Source organism: Cydia amplana, chromosome 1 (genome assembly GCF_948474715.1).
Source record: "Cydia amplana chromosome 1, ilCydAmpl1.1, whole genome shotgun sequence".
NCBI classification, from domain to species: Eukaryota; Metazoa; Arthropoda; class Insecta; order Lepidoptera; family Tortricidae; genus Cydia; species Cydia amplana.
The window spans coordinates 28530606-28555041 of NC_086069.1; the positions used below are offsets into that span (position 1 = coordinate 28530606).

At 45.5% G+C, this 24436-nt stretch overlaps 2 protein-coding genes across 2 annotated transcripts; one reads left to right on the plus strand and one right to left on the minus strand.

Moving 5' to 3' along the window:
• Positions 1–335: 335 nt before the first annotated feature.
• On the minus strand, positions 336–20800 carry LOC134652132 (WD repeat-containing and planar cell polarity effector protein fritz). Its single transcript, XM_063507302.1, has 14 exons — positions 20614–20800; positions 20249–20547; positions 19679–19803; positions 18534–18706; positions 17724–17838; positions 16344–16565; positions 11995–12113; positions 11258–11378; positions 9713–9978; positions 8669–8820; positions 7310–7646; positions 4042–4165; positions 2197–2406; positions 336–394 (listed from the first exon to the last, which is right to left on the minus strand). Exons 1-13 carry the CDS (start codon positions 20688–20690, stop codon positions 2263–2265), a joined length of 2274 nt encoding a protein of 757 aa, XP_063363372.1. The 5' UTR covers positions 20691–20800; the 3' UTR covers positions 336–394; positions 2197–2262.
• On the plus strand, positions 5193–6649 carry LOC134652248 (facilitated trehalose transporter Tret1-like). The gene has a single exon (XM_063507421.1). The coding sequence runs from the start codon at positions 5239–5241 to the stop codon at positions 6631–6633; it is 1395 nt and encodes a 464-aa protein (XP_063363491.1). The 5' UTR covers positions 5193–5238; the 3' UTR covers positions 6634–6649.
• Positions 20801–24436: the final 3636 nt, after the last annotated feature.

Here is a 24436-nt window from a genome sequence, read left to right on the forward strand (position 1 = left end):
ATATTAGCGGAAGTCTCTTTCTAATCAAAGGAATGGAAAAGAGACTTTCGCTAATATTATTAGTTACAAGTTGTTATGCAATCGGCCCCTGGTCGCAATAAAAAAATAATAAATAAAAATATACTGGCTATATAAAAATATGTTTTGTGCTTTGTTTTAAAATCAATACAATACTTGAATAATAGGTATTCTATTAATAATTAATTACTTAATTCTCTAAAACATCTTCATTACTAACTAACTGGACGGATTAGCATTAGCATAGACATCAATCAACATTTAAGATAACATTTTCTTAAAATACCTATCATTAATACAATTTGGAATGGAGTTAAAACTTAAACCATACCAAAATGAACTACTTTAATTTTAGGCGGGTTTTGAGCAGCGTTTTCTGTAACAAATATAATAATTGTTAGGGTTAGATACATTAATTATATTATTATGTATAATATATAATAATATATAGATATATTACATCTTATACCTTTTAACGAGCAATTCTTGTATATTTATATATTTCGGGGATCTCGGAAACGGCTCTAACGATTTATATGAAATTTGTTATCCTATGGGGGTTTCAGGGGGCGAAAAATCGATTAACCTAAGTTTTATCTCTGGGAACTTAAATCACTTTTAACACTGATTTTAACCGATTTAAATCTGATGCGATATTGCATCATCGGCTCTGATTAGATTAAACATTATTTTAAAGCCTCAAACGTTGTGGGTGGTGATAAAATGATGAAAAAATTATCATAGGATAGGAGGGCTCTTTTCTCTAACTTTCAAAAGTACAGAACATATCCGGAAGAAAGTATGATACTGAGAGCGGTTTCGCACTACGTCCGATCCGAATCCGTGAAAATATGGTCCGAAGTAGCCGTAGAACTATTTATATGGTAATTTACGCACTAGATCCGTCTGATTTCTTTCCGAAATCGGATGACGGAGTGCGTAGATTACCATAGAAATAGTTCTACGGCTACTTCCGACCATATTTTCACGGATTCGGATCGGACGTAGTGCGAAACCGCTCTGAGCATGCATGTAGCTTATGTGGTTACGTAATTCTGGAAAACTACAAAATTGGACACAAAAATTAAACACCCATTTCACAAGTTGTTTCTACATTCATTTTTAGGGTTCCGTACCCAAAGGGTAAAAACGGGACCCTATTACTAAGACTCCGTCCGTCCGTCCGTCCGTCTGTCACCAGGCTGTATCTCACGAACCGTGATAGCTAGACAGTTGAAATTTTCACAGATGATGTATTTCTGTTGCCGCTATAACAACAAATACTAAAAACAGAATAAAATAAAGATTTAAGTGGGGCTCCCATACAACAAACGTGATTTTTGACCGAAGTTAAGCAACGTCGGGCGGGGTCAGTACTTGGATGGGTGACCGTTTTTTTGCTTGTTTGCTCCATTTTTTGTTGATGGTGCGGAACCCTCCGTGCGCGAGTCCGACTCGCACTTGGCCGGTTTTTTTATTTTTCTTTACCTACCTACCTGACATAAGAGAACGTGTTCAGATATTTTTGAACACCTTGGCCGCTCCGATATATCTGATGGTGACTGTACATAAACTTACATGCATGCCAAACTTCAAGCTTTCTTCGGGTTGGAACTGTATTTTGATCTCAAAAGCCGGAATAACATGCTGAATTTGTGGGATGAATTCTGTTGTGGTGACTAGGGTTTGCACGACGGATCCGAAATGTATGGCAATATCCGCGGATCCGGATAATTTCATACATTTCGGATCCGGATTGCAAACCCTAGTGGTGACCAATGCAGTCGTGCGGTGCGAGTGCCGTGCGTCATGCCTGTGCGTGTGCGTCATGCGTGCGTCACATTTTGTGTTGCATGTTTGGCCGTTTAAAGTCAACTGTCCAATTTTCACATAGATGGTAGGATCCTAATCCTAATAGATGTGGTCGTAGATCCTAGAATGCGACACTTTACACAAAACAGGCAATTGGTCGAATTTATTCGTTGCATACACATACATCCATACTATTTTATGGTAGGGAATAAAAAAAAGTGAGACTGTGACAAGGACAAACAATAATAGCGCTTTCGCTGCTACTCCTGTCCTACTGAAAGATACATAAGACTATCCCGTTAGGTCATTTCCCCCCACCCCTGTTCCAGTTATACTAGATTCAAGCAAGAACTGTGTAATTCATACTGTTTTATCTATTCTGTGGTGCTCATGCAATGTTGGTGCGTCAAGCGTCGTGCGGCATGTGGCGTGCTACACTTCGACGTAGTCGTTGGTACCGGGCGGTGCGTGCGGCGCGTGCGGCGCGTGCGGCGCGAACGCCGCCAGGTAGTTGTGCGGCGCGCACAGCGGCAGGCTGTCGGCTAGCTCGCGTGCCACAGAACCTACGTTGCCCTCCTGAAAAAAGGGTGTCATTCTGAATCCCTAACAACGTTTGTCCTAAAGTCACTTGCCCTAACTGGTTTGTCCTAATGGGCACATGTCCTAACGATCAATTGTCATAACGACTATTTTCTATAATGTAAGGTTCTGAAAAATGGTTAGGTTTTAGAACTTGCTGCCACAAAAGTGGGTTAGGTTAGGGTTAGAACTGCGACCCTCGCTAAAAAGAAAATATGCTTAATAACATTAGGATAAGTAATTAATAATTAGGAAAACCAAAATTAGGGTTCTCAGTGTTAGGACAACTGATCATTATGACAAACAATATTAGGGAATGCAAAGATAGGAGAAAAGACTTTAGGGATACAGATATAGATCCCTGAAAAAAAAAAGGTTTATTTTTCTAAATGAATTATAATTGTAGTGTGTAAACCTACGAAAACCATTCCTTTAAATTGCTTGGTGGGGAACCGCAGTAGGTATCAAATAGGTAGTGAGGGCCAAATATACCAATCTTAATTAGGTAGTGCCAATACCCTAACATTTAAGTCCTATTTGTGGAAAAAGTGTAATTTTTTCAACAGCGAATGTATGAGTATTGTAAGGGGGAAATTCAAGGGGCTGGTGGTAGAAACGGCACCACTTTTCAGCCCGGCAACATTGATCATCTAACAATTATGCATACGACACAGTTCCAGAGATCCTGCTCTATCCGAGCAATTACTAGGGTTGACACAATTTGACGTCCCTTTGCCTGCACGATCACAGATAAGCTAATGACTCGACTTTTGACAACCCTAAATAGCCGAAAGGGATAGTGCCATAAGTTAGAAAGGGATATCATGATTCGACCCTGAATCGCTGTCAAACTTCGGTTTTGTAGGAAGTGTTCTTTCTGTACGGTACCTACTACTAGGGGCTCTGTGAGCTGTAGACCTCGCGAGCATAGCTTATTGGGACCGTGCACGATGACAGCGCCACACAGCGGTTTGATCAATCAACAATACAAAGATTATAATTTATTAAAAAAAAAACGAAATTTAAGTGAAAAAAAATTTACAAAAAGTGATGACTTACTGGGGATCGAACCCAGACTTTCTGTGTACAAACAAAAAAAGCGATTGTTTACGAAATGCGCCATGCTAGTTCTTAGCTACGTTGACGAAATTCGGCTACTCATTCTCGAGTACAAACTAAATATCTAAATACCGCCTAAACCAGCAATACAATTTTTCTGCATTTTCTGCCATTTACTATGTAAATATGTCTCAAAAAGAAAATACTCTTATGATATCGATACGACTATTTGTTTAAGCGCGAGGTATCACAACTCCTCCATTTTTGAAAATTTCCAAAAACGGGATCGACAAAAAAAAATTATTTACTCATAGAATCTGGTCACAAAATTTCACAAGAATCGGTTGAGAATTGTGACCGGTAGAGGAGAACATCCGGACATACAAAAGCAAAATGCCCGAGTCAAAACGTAGACCTTCGCTACGCTTCGGACAATTACTTATTCTGTGACTTGACACCTTGTTATTACCATATTTTACGCAAATAAAGAATTTTTCATTTTCATTGACCTTGTTATTCTCTAGTTTGTACCCTTTGTACATATAATAGTACCCATTACCACAGATTACTTACTGAAGCCACAACGGCGATAGTGACGGTGTCGGAGAACTTGACCTTATTTTTCTCTGGTTTCTGTCGCTCGTACCCATCCACTTTTATTGTGCGCTCCGATGATCCCGGCCTGTACCCGTTGTACCTGCAACAAGGCGCCACGTTCAATAAATAACAGTGGTTCTGTGAGCTGTACGAGTAGACCACGCGTGTCCAAATCCGCCATTTTGAAAAATCGAAAAACTGAATCGGCAAACTAGTAAAAGAAATTTCTATCAAACTAGTCTGGGTGTCTGGCGGTGGCGACCTACAAGCTGGCGCATTTTTTGCACAAAAAAAGAAAGAAAAAAAAACAGCCTCGCTGTGCAGAGGGGGAACGCGGCTAGTGTCCTGAGAACAATGCCTCAGGCTAATTTAGGGCTAGATTTATGATTTATTTATTTTGTTATTTAATCTGTTTTGTTAAAAAAAAAAACGACAAATAATCCATACCTATCGAATCATATCGAAGAATAGAATGTTGTTAAATACCTAATATGTTTTATGTTGCAGTGCCCTTACAGGGTTCATACTTGATCAGAATTTTTGTCATCATCATGCTGATTGATATGATCCCATTATCAGAACTGGATTTTGACAAAAATGGGACCAATCTGTAAGTATAAGGCTGACTGCTATAGCTATTGGCCTTTCCTAACAAATCAGAAAGAAACAAGCCAATTGAAACCTTATTGTTGAGAGTAGCCAATTACTATGTAGTGGCCAATAACTATAGCAGGCCAATAACTATATTTTTCCAATCGATTGAGAAATCACGGAGTTCTGAGGTAACAATCATTAAAAAAAACATACATCGGAATTGAGTACCACCTCCTTTTGGACTTTTGAATTCCGTTAAAAAACGGAACCCTTATTTTCACAGAGAAGCGTTACTAAGTCGTATAAGGTGCCATTGTGATAATGTCTAGCCAAACAATGAAAACAAATAGAATTAAGATAAGCTGGTGGTAGGTGTATTTATGCACTTCTCTTAACTGTGTTATTATATAACCTTTTACGTTATTTGGACGATAATGTTTAAAAACTCATTTCAACGCTAATTACTTAATTAAAGAAAATCGCAAAAATATTATGAAAGATTGTAATTAATTAATTATTCATAAATGTTATTTTCAATCAGTCGTAGTTTTTGTGTGAAGCGTATAAGTGATATACAAAATGAGAAATATGTACTTTCGTCAGTACGCGGTGGTTTTCGCAATAAACCTGAACTGCATCAGTTTCGGTATGGGCACCACCTGGCCATCTCCCGTGCTGGTGAAGCTGGCCAACGACACAGAAACCGTAGGAGCTTTAGAGCAAGATGAGGGATCTTGGATTGTTTCCGTCTCTTACCTCACTGGATCTTTGGGGTACGTGGTGTCATCAGCCTTGGTGGACTGTATAGGCCGCAAGCAATGCGTGATCCTGTCGAGCGTCGTCAGGATGGCGGCAGCTCTCCTGTTCCTGTTCTCGAGGGACGTGTGGATGCTCATATTGGGCAGAGCGCTCAACGGGCTCTCAGAAGGCATCATATTGAGTGTTATACCGGTTTACGCTTCGGAAATCGCCAGTAAAGAAATCCGCGGAGCTCTCGGAGTAATGCTGCAGATATTTACTTCTATCGGCTCTGTGATCATGCTCAGCGTTGGACCTTTCATCTCATACTTCAATCTGAATCTTACGTTGATTCTGTTCACCGTCGCGACCAGCATACCTACTGTTTTCTTACCTGACAGCCCGAACTTCTTATATTCTAAAGGCAGAGAAGAGGAATCCAAAAAAGTTCTAATCTTCTTAAGAGGTTCCGAGTTCAACGCCAATGAGGAACTAAAGGAATACTCCACAAACAGGAATGACGAAAAATCAAGTCTGCTGACAATTTTCCGTAATAAAATGTTTCAGAAAAGCCTCGGGAAGTCTGGATTCATTATTGTCATTGTCTACTTGATTGGATTCAATTGCGTCATGACGTATCTTCAGACGATTTTGGACATAACGCAAACAAACATAAGGTCTGAGATGGCATCTGGCGTCATCGGCGCCATAAACCTTTTAGCAAGTTTCTCGACTCTGATGATTACAGATAGGTTTGGAAGAAAACCTATTTTGATATGGACGTTGCTTGGAATGCTTGTGGGAATGGTCGGTCTAGGGGTATTCTTTAAGCTGACTGAAATGGGGGCTGAAGTGTTCGGGTTTTTGAACTATCTTCCGCTCATATCTCTGCTTCTAATAGTGTTTTGCTACAGCGGTGGTCTCGGATCTTTACTCTGGGTTGTTATAGCGGAACTTTTCGATGACCGTTCCCGTGGAATCGGGATGGCGACCGCCCTCCTTATAGGAACAGTTCCCTCGTTCCTGACGCTGAGATATTTCTCGTCTCTGATAGATATGTTGGGGCCGGCGCCGGTTTTCTGGGCGTCTGCTATGTTCTGTGCCGTGCTGGCGACGTTTGTGGCGCTTAGATTACCGGAGACGAAAGGGAAGAGTTTTGCGGAGATACAGCAAGAGTTGGGGAATAGTTCTGTAACTAATCCTCAAACATTTGAGCTGACGCCGAGGATAGAATAGGTGGCTCATCTAAAATTAGGATTTGGGCGCATCATTCGGCCATGCGCAACATGTTATATATCTTGTACAACGAAGCGTGTAAAATTATACATGTTCTTAATGACTCCACGGGTTAGAATACACTGAGATTGTGTATTGAAATTCATTTTATACCTTTCCACGTATATTTTCTGTATATTTCCGATTTCTCTCTCCGCTATGATTTAGGTAGGTACCTACATATATATATATATTTATTATTTATTTCTAGTGGGTAATTGTAATCGTGCAAATGTACAGCACAAAAAGTATAAGTGTGCTAATAAAACATATTTATTATTTTATTGCTACTGATTATTTTATTTGGAAACTGGTCTAACCTGTAAGTATAATATTCGGAATTAAGCAACATATTGGAATTAGTTTCCGGTTTTTATTAACTTATTTGAATTGAGAACACCATATATTCGTATATATCACATACTAACCCGGACCGTCTTAGAACTAATTTTGCGATATTTTATAGTTATTGATTTTCCGTAACAATCCTCTTTGAAATTAACACCTAGTATAATTATTTAATTAATCATAATAAAAACACACTTAATATACATATATTATCTGTAGGGGAAGTAGGGGACCATTGGGCAATCAGGACAATTTCATAGTATTTAGTATGGATACAGAGTAATCTTACCTGTACATAGTATTAGGCGAATCTTCCCTCAGCTCAGTTTGGTACAGATGCCTATAATGCGCATCAGGCCGCGGTATAACCTCTATACTACTCCTATAATCATTGCTTGACTCTCTTCTGTAATCACTAGGCCAGTCATCTTTGACATCTGTGTTCCATATAGTATTGTTCTTTTCCAAATACTGGTGTAGGTTGGGTCTGATGCTGGTGGTGGTGGGGTGGGTGGGGGTGGTGGGTACGGGTAGGAGGGGGGGTAGGGGTGGGCGGGGGAGGGGGGGATGGATGGAGGAAGACGAGTCGGAGGAGCATTGCGAGCATGAGTCGGAGCAGACGGATTCTGAAAAAAAAAAAAGATTTATAAAAGGTTGGATCGTATCTGTATCAAATTTAATCTAAAGCAGGCGTGGCTCACTCCGCGATTTAGTCGCTTTGCTACAGGTAGCTAAAAGTACATCCGTTCGGCCCCAATTTTGGGGAAAGCCATAAGCCGCGCGTGGCGCTGTCGCCACCTAGCGGCCATATCTGTGCTGATCGTAACAGACGCGTTTTGTTAGAGTGAGTCTTCTGTACCTAGTACTATTATTTAGTCTGTGCCTAAAGCCCACCATACAGTAAAAGCAGGCATTTACTAAAGTAGAGACGGTTTCCACATAGATTTTCTTTCATTGAACTGCCTGTTGCTATCTCTATTGCACTCGCATAATTATAGTGCTGTCCCGCCCATGATAAAGGTTGTCAATGTCACTGTGCGAGTTTGACAGCAATATAATTAATTAATTAATTATGCGCGTGCAATAGAGCAACAGGTGGGTCAATAGTTATTTGTACAACAAGAGATCAAAGTTTGATATTTCTTCGAGTGCTCGTTTTGAGTCCCGTGCAAGAGGGTACATGTTTTCTATTATTAAAATTGTTGCCATTGCTAGAAATTAGTACCAACAAATTTCCGTAACATGGCGCACCCTCAATAGATCCTGGTTCACCTATAAGTAAGATTTTTAGCATTTTTTTTAAATTTAGCAGCTTTTAAATTTACCAGAAGAACGAAGATCACTAGCTTGCCTATTTTCGTACAAAATTTACAATAACCAGCAGCTTTTTTTATGCCAATTAGCAACTTTTCCCTACATTTTGGGGCTAAAAAATTTGACCCCATAATTTTTAAGTATTTTACAAACTGTCATCGCCTGGAAGATTGGAGGGGCTATTGACTTGTTTATTACTTGTATTTAATGATAAAAACATAATGTACCCAGTAGTTTTAAGTTTATGACGTGTAAAATGTAACTATGTTTATATTTACCAATAAAGTCTGTATTTCTGTATTTCTATGGCAAGGTAAGGGGGGGGGGGACATACCTGGACAGTTGTCGATAGTGGTGGCAAGTGCGGCCGCCTCGGCGGCCAGCGCGGGCTGCCCGGCGCGGGTCGCGGCCCAGCGCGCGTCCATGCAGAGGTCCCACGCCGCCAGGTCCACGCAGAGGCTTAGGGCTTTATCGACGCGACCTCGCCTGGGAATTGGATTTTTTTATATACTAGGTGTTTATAGCGCTTGTATACATAATTAATATATTCACCGCTAAGTTGTGGTCAGAGCTGACAACATAGGTTTTCCGGTATTTAGCGAAAATGTCTTATTTAGCACCGAACGGGAAGCATGTGAATTGACACGGTGTTTTGAAAATTTTAAATGACACTAACCTTAGAAATAAATGAAAAGTGACGAGGGAGTGGATTAAAAGTGGGAGTTTAGATGGCAAAGCACCGGGCTATTCAGGGGTCGGGGGTTCGAGTCCTACCTGATTTCTAAGCGTAATAGTATTTGTTTGCAGACATTTTTGGTCGATATAACATTGACATTAATTTTATTAGAATTATATCGACCGGGATATGAATCGCGACTACTTTTTGTACTGTTTTTGAGTTCCCGATATTTCAACGCATCTTGTTCACAGGAAATATTGGGAGTTCAAAAATAATATAAAAACAGGCGAGGTTCACTTCACGATTTCGTTGCGTCGCTACAAGTATATTCGGTCCACATCAATTTTGGTGTCTAGTCATATTAGGTGCCGCGCACCGTCACCTAGTGGTCATGTCTGTTGTAATAGACGCGTTTTGTTTGTTTTGTTTCGCGTAGTGAATCTTCTGTAGGAGGTACTATTATTTATTCTGTGACAAAAGGTAAGCACGGGTCATATGCCGGTCGAAATAATTCTAGGGAAACTAACCGTGAATCATTCAAAACTGTTATAGACTGACCTTAACAAATGGTGAAAGAACTTCCTCGCCAGGTCGTGCACGTTGTGCGCGTACTTGTGCGCGTTGGGCGCATGCGGCACCGGTCGAAATAATTCTAGGGAAACTAACCGTGAATCATTCAAAACTGTTACAGAGACTGACCTTAACAAATGGTGAAAGAACTTCCTAGCCAGGTCGTGCACGTTGTGCGCGTACTTGTGCGCGTTGGGCGCATGCGGTACTGGGGGCGCCAGGTAGGCGCCGAGCGCGGCCTGCGCGCGCGCGTCCGCGTCGGCCGCCAGGGCTCCGCGCAGCGCGCCCGACACCAGCGCGGTGACGGCGCGGAGCCCTGCGCCGCCGGAGCGCTCCCAGTCGAGGGCGCGGAGGAGGGATATGGCGTTGGACGGCCGCCCGAGCCGGATCCACGCCTGCAACCATTTTATTTAGTGTAAAGCTTTGGATTCCTCCGAAAACGGTGCCGTCATATAGCGGCCGCAAAAGACGGCCGTCTTTACGGTGGCGACATGTGGAAAGTACCACGGCGTCATAACACACCGTCATCCACCAAGGTCGAAGCGGCAAATTTGAAAAATGTAGGCGCGATGGGATAACGTCCCATAGAAAATTTGAATTTCGCGCCTTTTCCTACTGACAAGATTTGCTTGATCATCTATAATTTACTTGGAGGATGAAATATCATCAGAAGAGGAAAATAATCGTAGTACGGAATCATTTATTCAAATCTCGTGTCATTTATTCAAAATGGCGTCACCGCTATCTAATAAAACGTTCACGAAACTATCGACACCGTCATGACGGCCGTCATCTTACGTTACGTTGACAGTCAACGTAACGTAACGCTGTCTAGGAAACCGCGCCATCTTGTTTACATAGACAACGTTCTAGTGACGTCATTCAACGCTATATAGCGGCCGTCATATTACGGCACCGTTTTCGGAGGAATCCAAAGCTTAGGGCCTGAGTGGAGCGTTCGGCGGGGCGTGCAGCGTGGCGTCGGACTCACGAGTGATTTGAGCAGCGTGCACTAAGGCCGCCCCTATACGCTTGCATTTGTTTAACATGCACGCCGCACGCCCCGCCCCGCTGCACGCCCAACTCGAGCGTCCACTCAGGCCTTACGCTTAGGATTTATCAAACTTAGACACGACGACTCAGAACTAGAGGACTACCGCGTTCGCTCCGCGTGGCTAGATGCGACGCGGCTCTTTAATAGTGATTCGCTGATTTATTATAACTCAAAATATGTTATAGACGTTCCAAAATTGAAACGCTCAGCTTGTGACCAATTGTACAAGTTGGCGTTAGTCGCATCCGAGCAAAGGAGAAATGTGGACGTGCTAACACGAAGCACACCGAAAGAGAAATAAACGTGCTCATGTTTAACGACAAATATAATTAAGACGAGTGGAATACGAAAATTAATCAAAAATAACAGATTTCTTCGTAAGTATAGAAATAAATATGGGTATATTTTTTGTTCTCCCTGTGTATGAATATAACCTATCTACAGTGATACGATATCATTGTAATAATTACTATAAATACCATCGTAAGTGCAGAATGCGAGACCCGTAAAGTCGAAGGCCCTTCACTAAATGACACCAGTAATACAAACTCTCTCCATTCGCTCCGCGTAGCTAAGATTTTGGAAGCACTAAAATTTTCTAATATTACCTACTAACATACCGTCATAAGTTCAGGGTGCGAAACCCGAATTAACGCCAATGGTCCTCCGCTGAACGACGCCAGAACTAAAGGACCGCCGCGTTCGCTTCGCGTGGCCAGGAGATGCATGCGACGCGGCTCTCTGAAACAATTTAAAACTTGCAGATTAATAATAATAATAAAATATAAGTACATTAAACTAACATATTCAGTGCCGAAAACCCAACTATCGGGTATTTATGATTTCGTTCCGTGGCCGGACGACCCAATAGTAGGAATCGTGGTACTACAGCTTTATATGACGATTTTTTTGTAGCCTGACGCGAATGTCTTGTTTGACTGGGTGGCAATGAATGTGTTAAGCGTTTCATTTGAATTCAAGTTCAATTAATGCAGACTTCAAACAAAGCGATCATTTTATACTGCCAGATTTGTAAATTCTGAGCTTCCGTCCCAAAAAGAAGAAGAAAGGAAGAAACTTGGTTAGCCTTTCTGTTTTCAAATCACTATATTTGATCGATTTACCAATTGACTAGATCAGCGGTCGGCAACCTTTTAGCAGCCAAGGGCCACATAGTAGTTAACGAAGTTGACGCGGGCCGCACTTTGTTAATATTTATGACTAGACTAGATATTGTCATGTGTCAATATTACATACAAAATAGCCAGGGAGGCTCGCAGGCCGCAAGTGACAGGTTCACGGGCCGCGGGTTGCCGACCGCTGGACTAGATCATAAACTATAGATACAAATGATTACCGCAGTATATTGGAGAGGTGCGGGGGGTGCGGGAGCGCGGTGAGCGCGCCGTCGAAGCACTGCAGGCCGTCGGACGCCGCTAGTATGAGCGACCCCGCCCAACGGACGTCCGTCGCCACCTACATTTACAAAAATAAATAAAGCTTTTTCCAGTTGCGATTGAATGGCTTTATCACAGATTATACTTGGTCAACCAGATCTTGTCGGTAGAAAAAGGCGGCAAGTTTGAAAAATGTAGGCTCGAAGGGATATCGTCCTATAGAAAATTTGAATTTCGCGCCTTTTTTTACGACAAGATTTGCATGACCAGCTATAAATAAAATTTAACATGTATGACAGTACACTAGTGGTTATAGGAAACAAATTAAGCTAATAAAATAAGTATTATGTACAGAATATTAAGCGTACAGAAAATTCGCAACGCGCTTCGCGCGCTCTAACGATAGGAGCCCGGTGAGCGCGCAGGCGGTGCGCTCCACGCCTGAGGAGCGGAAGCGGTTCGCCCGCGTCTAGTGTAATTATTTCCTATCTGCATGCTTTTTAGGGTTCCGTACCACAAAAGAAAAAACGGAGCCCTTATAGGATCACTTTTATGTTCGTCCGTCTGTATGTCAATACCCTTTATCTCGGGGACGCGTGGAGGTTATCGAGTTGAAATTAAAACCATATACTCAGGTCTACAGCCCCTAGAAGCTTGGAACAGGGAGCGTACAGTTGGTACGCTCCACGCCTGAGGAGTGCAGGCGGGGAGTGTGCAACTATTGTTAGTACTCACTGAGCTAAGCCTCGCCTCGTGCGTGACGCCGGCGTGCACGTGCAGCACGTGCAGCGAGCCGTCGATGCAGGCGAGCAGCGCGCGTGTGGCCGCGCGGCGCACGCAGCGCGCGGGCGCGGGGAGCGTGCAGGCGGTGCGCTCCACGTTGGTGGAGCGGAGGCAAGGAGCGTGCAACTATTGTTAGTACTCACCGAGCTAAGCCTCGCCTCGTGCGTGACGCCGGCGTGCACGTGCAGCACGTGCAGCGAGCCGTCGATGCAGGCGAGCAGCGCGCGTGTGGCCGCGCGGCGCACGCAGCGCGCGGGCGCGGGGAGCGTGCAGGCGGTGCGCTCCACGTTGGTGGAGCGGAGGCAAGGAGCGTGCAACTATTGTTAGTACTCACTGAGCTAAGCCTCGCCTCGTGCGTGACGCCAGCGTGCACGTGCAGCACGTGCAGCGAGCCGTCGATGCAGGCGAGCAGCGCGCGGGCGCGGAGAGCGTGCAGCCGTTGCGCTCTATGTTGGTGGAGCGGAGGCAAGGAGCGTGCAACTATTGTTAGTACTCACTGAGCTAAGCCTCGCCTCGTGCGTGACGCCAGCGTGCACGTGCAGCACGTGCAGCGAGCCGTCGATGCAGGCGAGCAGCGCGCGGGCGCGGAGAGCGTGCAGCCGTTGCGCTCTATGTTGGTGGAGCGGAGGCGGGTCGCGCGCAACTATTGAGATACACTCACCGAGCCGAGCCGAGCCTCGTGCGTGACGCCGGCGTGCACGTGCAGCACGTGCAGCGAGCCGTCGATGCAGGCGAGCAGCGCGCGTGTGGCCGCGCGGCGCACGCAGCGCGCGGGCGCGGGGAGCGTGCAGCCGGTGCGCTCCACGTTGGTGGAGCGGAGGCAAGGAGCGTGCAACTATTGTTAGTACTCACCGAGCTAAGCCTCGCCTCGTGCGTGACATCAGCGTGCACGTGCAGCACGTGCAGCGAGCCGTCGATGCAGGCGAGCAGCGCGCGTGTGGCCGCGCGGCGCACGCAGCGCGCGGGCGCGGGGAGCGTGCAGGCGGTGCGCTCCACGTTGGTGGAGCGGAGGCAAGGAGCGTGCAACTATTGTTAGTACTCACCGAGCTAAGCCTCGCCTCGTGCGTGACGCCAGCGTGCACGTGCAGCACGTGCAGCGAGCCGTCGATGCAGGCGAGCAGCGCGCGTGTGGCCGCGCGGCGCACGCAGCGCGCGGGCGCGGGGAGCGTGCAGGCGGTGCGCTCCACGTTGGTGGAGCGGAGGCAAGGAGCGTGCAACTATTGTTAGTACTCACCGAGCTAAGCCTCGCCTCGTGCGTGACGCCAGCGTGCACGTGCAGCACGTGCAGCGAGCCGTCGATGCAGGCGAGCAGCGCGCGTGTGGCCGCGCGGCGCACGCAGCGCGCGGGCGCGGGGAGCGTGCAGGCGGTGCGCTCCACGTTGGTGGAGCGGAGGCAAGGAGCGTGCAACTATTGTTAGTACTCACCGAGCTAAGCCTCGCCTCGTGCGTGACGCCGGCGTGCACGTGCAGCACGTGCAGCGAGCCGTCGATGCAGGCGAGCAGCGCGCGTGTGGCCGCGCGGCGCACGCAGCGCGCGGGCGCGGGGAGCGTGCAGGCGGTGCGCTCCACGTTGGTGGAGCGGAGGCAAGGAGCGTGCAACTATTGTTAGTACTCACCGAGCTAAGCCTCGCCTCGTGCGTGACGCCGGCGTGCACGTGCAGCACGTGCAGCGAGCCGTCGATGCAGGCGAGCAGCGCGCGTGTGGCCGCGCGGCGCACGCAGCGCGCGGGCGCGGGGAGCGTGCAGGCGGTGCGCTCCACGTTGGTGGAGCGGAGGCAAGGAGCGTGCAACTATTGTTAGTACTCACCGAGCTAAGCCTCGCCTCGTGCGTGACGCCGGCGTGCACGTGCAGCACGTGCAGCGAGCCGTCGATGCAGGCGAGCAGCGCGCGTGTGGCCGCGCGGCGCACGCAGCGCGCGGGCGCGGGGAGCGTGCAGGCGGTGCGCTCCACGTTGGTGGAGCGGAGGCAAGGAGCGTGCAACTATTGTTAGTACTCACCGAGCTAAGCCTCGCCTCGTGCGTGACGCCGGCGTGCACGTGCAGCACGTGCAGCGAGCCGTCGATGCAGGCGAGCAGCGCGCGTGTGGCCGCGCGGCGCACGCAGCGCGCGGGCGCGGGGAGCGTGCAGGCGGTGCGCTCCACGTTGGTGGAGCGGAGGCAAGGAGCGTGCAACTATTGTTAGTACTCACCGAGCTAAGCCTCGCCTCGTGCGTGACGCCGGCGTGCACGTGCAGCACGTGCAGCGAGCCGTCGATGCAGGCGAGCAGCGCGCGTGTGGCCGCGCGGCGCACGCAGCGCGCGGGCGCGGGGAGCGTGCAGGCGGTGCGCTCCACGTTGGTGGAGCGGAGGCAAGGAGCGTGCAACTATTGTTAGTACTCACCGAGCTAAGCCTCGCCTCGTGCGTGACGCCGGCGTGCACGTGCAGCACGTGCAGCGAGCCGTCGATGCAGGCGAGCAGCGCGCGTGTGGCCGCGCGGCGCACGCAGCGCGCGGGCGCGGGGAGCGTGCAGGCGGTGCGCTCCACGTTGGTGGAGCGGAGGCAAGGAGCGTGCAACTATTGTTAGTACTCACCGAGCTAAGCCTCGCCTCGTGCGTGACGCCGGCGTGCACGTGCAGCACGTGCAGCGAGCCGTCGATGCAGGCGAGCAGCGCGCGTGTGGCCGCGCGGCGCACGCAGCGCGCGGGCGCGGGGAGCGTGCAGGCGGTGCGCTCCACGTTGGTGGAGCGGAGGCAAGGAGCGTGCAACTATTGTTAGTACTCACCGAGCTAAGCCTCGCCTCGTGCGTGACGCCGGCGTGCACGTGCAGCACGTGCAGCGAGCCGTCGATGCAGGCGAGCAGCGCGCGTGTGGCCGCGCGGCGCACGCAGCGCGCGGGCGCGGGGAGCGTGCAGGCGGTGCGCTCCACGTTGGTGGAGCGGAGGCAAGGAGCGTGCAACTATTGTTAGTACTCACCGAGCTAAGCCTCGCCTCGTGCGTGACGCCGGCGTGCACGTGCAGCACGTGCAGCGAGCCGTCGATGCAGGCGAGCAGCGCGCGTGTGGCCGCGCGGCGCACGCAGCGCGCGGGCGCGGGGAGCGTGCAGGCGGTGCGCTCCACGTTGGTGGAGCGGAGGCAAGGAGCGTGCAACTATTGTTAGTACTCACCGAGCTAAGCCTCGCCTCGTGCGTGACGCCGGCGTGCACGTGCAGCACGTGCAGCGAGCCGTCGATGCAGGCGAGCAGCGCGCGTGTGGCCGCGCGGCGCACGCAGCGCGCGGGCGCGGGGAGCGTGCAGGCGGTGCGCTCCACGTTGGTGGAGCGGAGGCAAGGAGCGTGCAACTATTGTTAGTACTCACCGAGCTAAGCCTCGCCTCGTGCGTGACGCCGGCGTGCACGTGCAGCACGTGCAGCGAGCCGTCGATGCAGGCGAGCAGCGCGCGTGTGGCCGCGCGGCGCACGCAGCGCGCGGGCGCGGGGAGCGTGCAGGCGGTGCGCTCCACGTTGGTGGAGCGGAGGCAAGGAGCGTGCAACTATTGTTAGTACTCACCGAGCTAAGCCTCGCCTCGTGCGTGACGCCGGCGTGCACGTGCAGCACGTGCAGCGAGCCGTCGATGCAGGCGAGCAGCGCGCGTGTGGCCGCGCGGCGCACGCAGCGCGCGGGCGCGGGGAGCGTGCAGGCGGTGCGCTCCACGTTGGTGGAGCGGAGGCGGCTCGCGCGCAGTTCTGACGTTGGGGCGGTATAGCGCAGCCATTCTACGGTTACACCGCTCTGTGTGATGGAGAGACGGTATTGGCGACTCGGAATTTAACAAAATAATGTCTTTAAATATATTGAATGTGGCTTCAAGAATGGGGTTGGTCGGTCGAAGTATTTACCAGATGGCGCCATCATAGCTTGCCCTGTCAATCCCTAGAATTGTGTCAAATTCTAATTTTTTTATGCCCTGGATGGCAGGCCCTTTAAACCAAATTTCATAGAAAAGGGGCTATCTATGACGGCGCCATCTATGCAAATCTTTGATAGTTGCCAACCCCGTTGCTAAATTTTCTAAGTTGCCAAGTTGGTAACATTGTACAGTAGGTAGTGTACCACAATGTAATATTCTAATGCTAATGCGTTTGACTACTGACAGAAATGGCTTGATAAACTATAGTTTAGTAGACATTTGCCACTTTAAAAATTTCCCAGCTTTCGAGGTTATCAACTTATCATAATGCATCTTACCATAAAAATACATAGTATCAACATATTACATGGTCATAAATATAGAAGGGTAACATGTAATATGAATCTAGCAGTTTTAAAGCAGGATAAGTGCAATATTTTTATGATAAACCATAAATGATACATCCAATGCGCTTGGACATAAATTGTTTTTATTGGAAAACGTAAAATAAACCGTGTTTAAAGATTTTCTATCACCATAAAGTAGTAATACTTATGTTTTAAGGACATTATCGGAATTAAGTTACAAGAAAAGACAACGGTAAAACGGAACGGTAACAATATTCTTCTAGGAATCTGGGGGCCTTCCGCGAACCACGTTCGACGTGTTGCCTCTCTGTCGCAATTGTAAATTCATACGTAAGTGTGACAGGGAGGCAAAACGTCTAAAGTGGTTCGCGGTAGGCCCTCTGGTAAGAGCGGCGATGGTACAAGGTACAACACTATTTTATTACTTATAAAAAAAGTTAAGCCAATACAGATAACGAGTACATAGGCTCAGACAACCCGAATTAAGTGTCCTAGTCTAGCTATTAATCGTGTGATAAGGCTCATTTAGACGGTGCGAGAACTCGCATGCGAGTTTCGTTACATTGCGTTATTTGATCGGTCGGCTGAGTTGATGTAACCTCAATGGTCCGCAATGTAACTAAAATCGCATGCGAGTCCGCGCGCCGTCTAAATGAGCCCTTGGAATGTTACCTTATGGCACGCAGTTTGTTCAATGATGTGAATGATATTGTCGTTTGTCGAAGAGATCTCGGCGCATAACGTTTCATTCTCTAACTGATGGTACGCCAGCAGACTCATTTGCTGCCTGAAATCAGAAAATAATTAAATACCGTCAACCGGGGTGAATAGGGCAAAACTTACCTGACAATTTCTTAATATCTACGCACACAAATTGTATCATTCGATTGAAAATAATAGTAGATTTTAGGTAAATGATTCAATATGTGTGGGTAGATATAAAGAAATTGTCAGGTAATCTCATTTTAAGTTTTGTTCGGTAGACGGTTCACCCCGGTAGACGGTACTTATGTCTTTGGCGGGGGCACGGCAGTGCCTCCAGTTAATTTACTGACTGAGCTTTTATAGTTGCTCAAACTTTTCTTTTGGGTGCTAGTAACTAGTGTAAGACAAAGATAGTATGATTCTCTCTGTCTGTGTTTGACATAAGACAGTCTTTTGACAAACTATAGTTAATAGTATACATTACTATAGAGGCCGGGAAACGAACAGTTGCGGGCAAAGTAGATATAGATATGCGGCCGGCAATCCCGTTTCTCACCGAGATTTGTATAGTGCTTTTCTTCGCTGCGCCGCTTGCGTCCAGTCCGCGGCCTTACATGTAACTATTCTACTGGGTTATCTTTTGAATTATGAATAATCTATGGTAATTTAATTACTTACACATTAAATAAAAATGAGGTACTACTACAAACTCCTCAAAACGAGGAGCTACTACTGCGTCAATTGTTTTTTTTTGGCGGCCAATATATTTCCACCTACCCTCGTATCAGATACAGATGCAAGTTGGCTTGGTCCTCGAGCGTGGGGCTCCAGGGCGCCGGCTCCACCGCGGTGGCGCCCCACACGAGTACTCGCACGCCGGGGCCGGGGCCGGAGGCCTCGCACCAGGACACCCTCCTTTCAGTACGCCTGGAGCCTCCCAGTTCTACTGTCTGCAAATAGGGGTACTGTGGTTAATGTGCTATATTCCTGTTAATGGTTTAAAAGTATAAAAATAGTTATTTTTGATACAAGTGCGATAAAGTGCTTCGGTCGTGTTTTAATTTATCGCCACTCGTTTCGAATTTCCTATTCGCACGTGTATCGAACAACGTTTTACAGTACATATCGCACTTTAAAGTTTCGATATCGCACGAAAAGTGCTATTTTACGCACTAGTGCTGATATGTACTGTAAAAGCCTTTTAATTCTGATTTAAAAAGATACACAAGGTTTTCTTAATAATGAAATATAGTCATTTAGTTACATATGTCACTTAAACAAATCTTGATCTAGTATATTTTCGCACCAGACCCCTTTCTGACGTAAATATCTCTTTAAAAGTATAAATGTTTGTAAATAATCGTTGACTTTCATAGCCGTTTTAAAACTACCTAATGAAATGTTGCGAATCTAGCCGCCATCGATTCAAGTTACGCCGTCATTTTAAAACAAGTTGCTGATATGACATGAAACTAGGCATGGTCAATCAAAGTAATATATAATCTATGTCTGGTGCTAGTTTTTGTTGAAGGATTACATTACATACTAAACTGCTACATGCTCTATTTTATTTATGTATTAAAATTTTTTTGCAACAAAATCGAATTTCGATGTGGTACAGATGTAGTGGATAATTATTTTCCATCGTATTTTCACGGAAACGTACGAACGTGTCTTGCTATTTCAGTCAGTCTCGGTACAAAAAGTACTGAGGTTGACTGAAGTAGCATGACAAATACAAATGTTTCCGAGAAAATATGATGGACAACAATTATGCATTACATCTGTACTCAAATGTTCATTCCAAGTTTCATGTATTTCAGCTAGTGTATTTAAAATGAGAATGTGACTTTAGGCAGATGGTTCTTAAAAAGTGTGTGTAAAATAATTACATAGGAAAGTATTATGTGCATGTAACTTACTTGTATGTGTGGATCTCTGTCTTTTATACGGCATGGTTGAGCGTTTGGTACACTTTTACCAAAAGTAATCAGTGTCGCTGTTCGGTCTGTATGTGTGAACAGTAAATGCGACTTGCAGAATGCAACTGCAACAGGAATGTTTTATAAATATGTGCAGTTTTAAAGCAAAAATATGGAACTACTGATGTAAATATGCAGTAAAAAACTGTTCTTGCAAACAATTGAAAGTATATTATGACTATTTTATTGTTTGCATTTGATTAGGGCTGCCATCTCTAAATTCGCCGAACCTGGATAAAGACTTTAAAAATCCAGACATTTGACGTAAATCACATTTTTAAAAAACAATCACTTTATTTTTCATTCAAAAAAGTGTCCAGGTATTTGAAACTTTTTAAAAACACCCCCATACGGCCCCCGGACGGTCTCCAAACTAGGACAAATCCGGGGAAACCGGGACGGATGGCAGCCCTACATTTGATACATCTACTATGCTCCATGGTGAGAGTCAGAATGGCGGTTGTAACTTTATTTGATTATTATTGATTATAAAAATGTAAAATAACAAACCTCCAGTAACAGACTGTCCAGATATCTTCCCAACAACATATCTATCAAACAAAATCTGTGTCACATCCAATGTACTAGGCTTCACAGTGAGGTAAGCGATGGCACCAGACGAGAACACTATCACAATCAAGTTTTCATTCAACCAGTCACAGTAAACGGCTGTGCGTTCTCGAAAATTCGCCTCCAGTTTCCTGAGCTGACGAGGGTTCACCGCCGTCCAATGGCCGCCTCGGCGCTCACAAAAACTCCTCTTGCCACTATCATACACCGACTCCTCAGATTTCTTCTTCGTTTCATACCTATAAACAAGATCCCGCTAAGTAAAGAACAACAAAAAAGTTTCGCACGTTAGCAAGTTTACTTACTTGTAACTTTTAAAGTCCCCGTTTTTTAGAGTGATGGATTCGTCGCATGTCAGAAATTTAACATTGTAATTGTACATCGTCACGATACATATGTGTATGTTGAGCCAGTACACATTTTTTTGGGAAGTTTTAGTTATAATTATTTACTTTAGAAATTGTTTCTTTTCGCTTGACCTTATGACAGTTCCATGACAGTTCCAAGTCAACTACGACTTTATTTTTTAAAACAATTATGACGGATGTCAGTCCTTTAAGCCCACAGACAATCCAACCTCTAGACATAGCATAGTCGCGCTACCCCCTCTGCCACACATACGGTAGCGTTACTCCATCTTCGAGTCAATCCCGTGCCGTGATTGGTCCGTGTCTTTGAACGGACCAATCACGGCACGGGATTCGCTCACCTCGTCCCCCCGCACCCCCGTATTTTTGGCAGCATCGGTTTCATGAAAGAATTGGCCTAAGCTCAGAGGGCCTACCGCGAACCACGTTCGACGTGTTGCCTCCCTGTCACACTTACGTACCAATTTACAAGTGCGACAAAGAGGCAACACGTCGAACGTGGTTCGCGGTAGGCCCTCAGTCTAGAGGTTGGATTGTCAGTGTTTAAGCCAATAAAAGTTTAGGGTGTCAGTTTCGCTTTCGGGGGAAACTACTCTTTGGGGGAAACCAAAGCATTAGAGTCAGTCCATGAAAAGTCTGCAGCGGATTTGATAGCCCACGCAGTGCACGTGTTATTTTAAACGTCAAACTTTAATGAAATTATGACGCATAAATGACACTTGCACTGCGTAGGCTATCAAATCCGCTGCAGACTTTTCTTGGTCCGACTCTAGTGAGTTGTTAAGATTTTTATACTCTGTCAAGCGATTTCCGTCAGTAGAAAAATGCGGGAAAAAAATGTAGGCGAAAAGTCTGTTCTCGTCCCATAGAAAATTTTAATTTTGTGCCTATTTCTACTGAAAAACTTCTTTGACCGGGGCTATATAGTTGGTCAAACCAATTTGTCAGTTGGTAAGAACCAGGAAAACTATACTCATCCTTTTCTTTTGGGTGCTAGTACTACTGTAAGACAAAGATAGTATGATTCTGTCTGTCTATATTTGAAATGAGACAGTATTTTGACAAACTATAGCTAGTATATTTGCTATACAAGTGACACCGTTGTAGTTTGCCATAATATCGTCGGGTGACAAGCAAAAGTCACTAGAGTCAGACCAAGAAAAGTCTGCAGCGGATTTGATAGCTCACGCAGTGCAAGTGTTATTTTAAACGTCAAACTTCTATGAAATTATGACTTATAAACAACACTTGCACTGCGTGGGCTATCTAATCCGCTGCAGACTTTTTTTGGTCCGACTCTAGTACTATCAAAAAATTTAACTAACAATGCACTTTATTACACTTGTAACACGGTTTATTGTCCAATAATTTCAATGGTGTTAGTTAGTGTAACCCGACGATATCTTGCTACAATCTATAATTACTAGTAGTTCGCCCTGAATTGAGAACTCGCGGTTTGCCAAAAATTATATAGAGCGATTGACTTTGTTGCACCTACTTATTCGTACAGTGCGACATAAAATAGTAAAAAATATTTTTTAAGAAAAAAAAACCGACTTCTATGGGGGCCGGTGAAAGATTATTGTACATAGATGGTGCACTATATAGAAAAGGAGGTAAAACCACCTACTTTTCTAGTAAGTGGCATTTCGTTTCTGTAAGGGTCGCAGTTTTAGCCTAACGAACCCACTTCTCTGATAGCAGTTCGGTTCTGTGAGGATTGCAGTTCGAACCTAACCAAACCCACTTTTCTAGTAGCATTTCGTTTCTGTAAGGCTCGCAGTTCTAACCTAACCTAACCCACTTTTGTTCGGTTGTGTGAGGATCGCAGTTCAAACCTTCAAACCTAACCTAACTCACTTAACGGCGCGTGCGGTGCGGTGTAGGGGGGTTTGAGCGGGAGGGGCTAGTAAGTTTGGCATCATTATACTTTATAAGTACCTACATTTTATGGTAGGTAATCATAGTGGTTTAAGTATTTAGTTTAGGTATCAGTGGTTTTTCTGGTCAAGGTCCGAGTCCGGGTCCAGTTCCGGGTCCAGGACTAGGTCTAGGTCAAGGTCCAGGTCTAGGTCTGGGTCCACGGCCAGCTCCGTCAAAATCGAAATTCGAAATCGCCAAAGTACACGTATGCGTCATTGATGAGTTCTGTTCTGATCGTCATTAGCAGTTCCAGTTCATCAAATGCGACAGTTTTTAGTTTTAATTCTTGATTCTCTGATGAAAATACAAAAATCTCTATACGGATGCCTTTAAGATTTGAGGAGTTCCCTCGATTCCTCATGAATCCCATCATCAGAACTCGAGCTTGACAAAAATGTGGCTTAAAAACTTAACTTGCTTAACAAACATAACGAAGAGGACAAATAGCCAAACGTGAACTATGCGTCGTTGAAGAGTTCCGTTCTGATCATCATCAGCAGTTCCACTTCATCACTCATCACAAATGTCACTTTTTTGAACGTATATGCTTGATTTGTTGATAAAAACACATAAATCACTATATGTATGCCTTTAAGATTTGAGGAGTTCCCTCGATTCCTCATGGATCCCATCATCAGATCTGGGTTTTGACAAAAACGGTACCAATCTGTATGCATATACATACAATCAAAAAAATAATTTTCAAAATCGATCCAGTAATGACGGAGATAGAGTCAGTCCATGAAAAGTCTGCAGCGGATTTGATAGCCCACGCAGTGCACGTGTTATTTTAAACGTCAAACTTTAATGAAATTATGACGCATAAATGACACTTGCACTGCGTAGGCTATCAAATCCGCTGCAGACTTTTCTTGGTCCGACTCTATGGAGTAACAAACTTTAAAAAAAACAATCGAATTTGATAATCTCCTCCTTTTCGCGCCACTTCGTACGTAACTGTTACATTTTTGACGTAAAATGCTTACACATGGCAACAATTTAGTATGGACATTTTTGAGTTACATTTTATTTAATTTCTACTATTTTATGTCGCTCCATAGGCGGCAATGGATCAAAAATCGCGTGGATTTATTGCAAGGTCTGTGGAGCCCTTAACTGATAGATTTAACAGTGGCAACACACTATCGCACCGCATCGTGACCTTGGTGCGTCGCACCCATAAGTGAGAGCAAGAAAGAGATATCTGTTTCACGCTCTCACTTATAGGTGCAACGCACCAAGGTCGCGGTGCGGTGCGATAGTGTGTTACGGCCTTAAGTCACCATAGAGATTAAAATAAACTGTATCTGTGGTAAGCCGAAATATTTCCTGTCAAACTTCAAATACCTTTTTATATTATGTTAATTTTTTTTTTTTATCTTGCTAATTATTTCAAAATGGTATTTTTAAAAACGATATTATAAAACTGTAAGCCGAACACATTCATTTGATACCAAACTCGACCATACTTTCTTGCAAATAAAATGACCAGAATAGCTAGACCCCTCACAAACTGCTTTTTGGCCTTCTAAGCTCTTATAGCTCAATAACCCCTTGATCGAGCCTGTTCATAATTTAATGACTAAAATATAATGCCCTCGTCTACACGTTTACCCAATTTCATTTAAATTAGAACAAATTTACTTAAGTTATTGTGTATCAAACTATCTTCTGACAGTTCAGCTTAAAAACATCGAAATGCCGGGACGTGCCGCTAGAGCCAGCCGCGTGTTCAAAGTCGAATGTAAGAACTTCGCTTCGCTTCGCTCGCACGTTCGAAGAACTTCGCTTCGCTTCGCTCGCACGTTCGATTATTTAGTCATTGTCCTGTATATTA

Excerpts from the sequence above, each read along its gene's own strand:
- LOC134652248 (XM_063507421.1), top strand. The coding sequence starts at position 5,239 with ATGAGAAATATGTACTTTCGTCAGTACGCGGTGGTTTTCGCAATAAAC.
- LOC134652132 (XM_063507302.1), bottom strand. The coding sequence starts at position 20,690 with ATGTACAATTACAATGTTAAATTTCTGACATGCGACGAATCCATCACT. Across the intron at positions 20,548-20,613 it reads GGGGACTTTAAAAGTTACAA|GTATGAAACGAAGAAGAAAT; the intron begins GTAAGTAAACTT and ends TCTTGTTTATAG. Across the intron at positions 9,979-11,257 it reads CGCACCCTGAACTTATGACG|GCGTGGATCCGGCTCGGGCG; the intron begins GTATGTTAGTAG and ends AAATGGTTGCAG.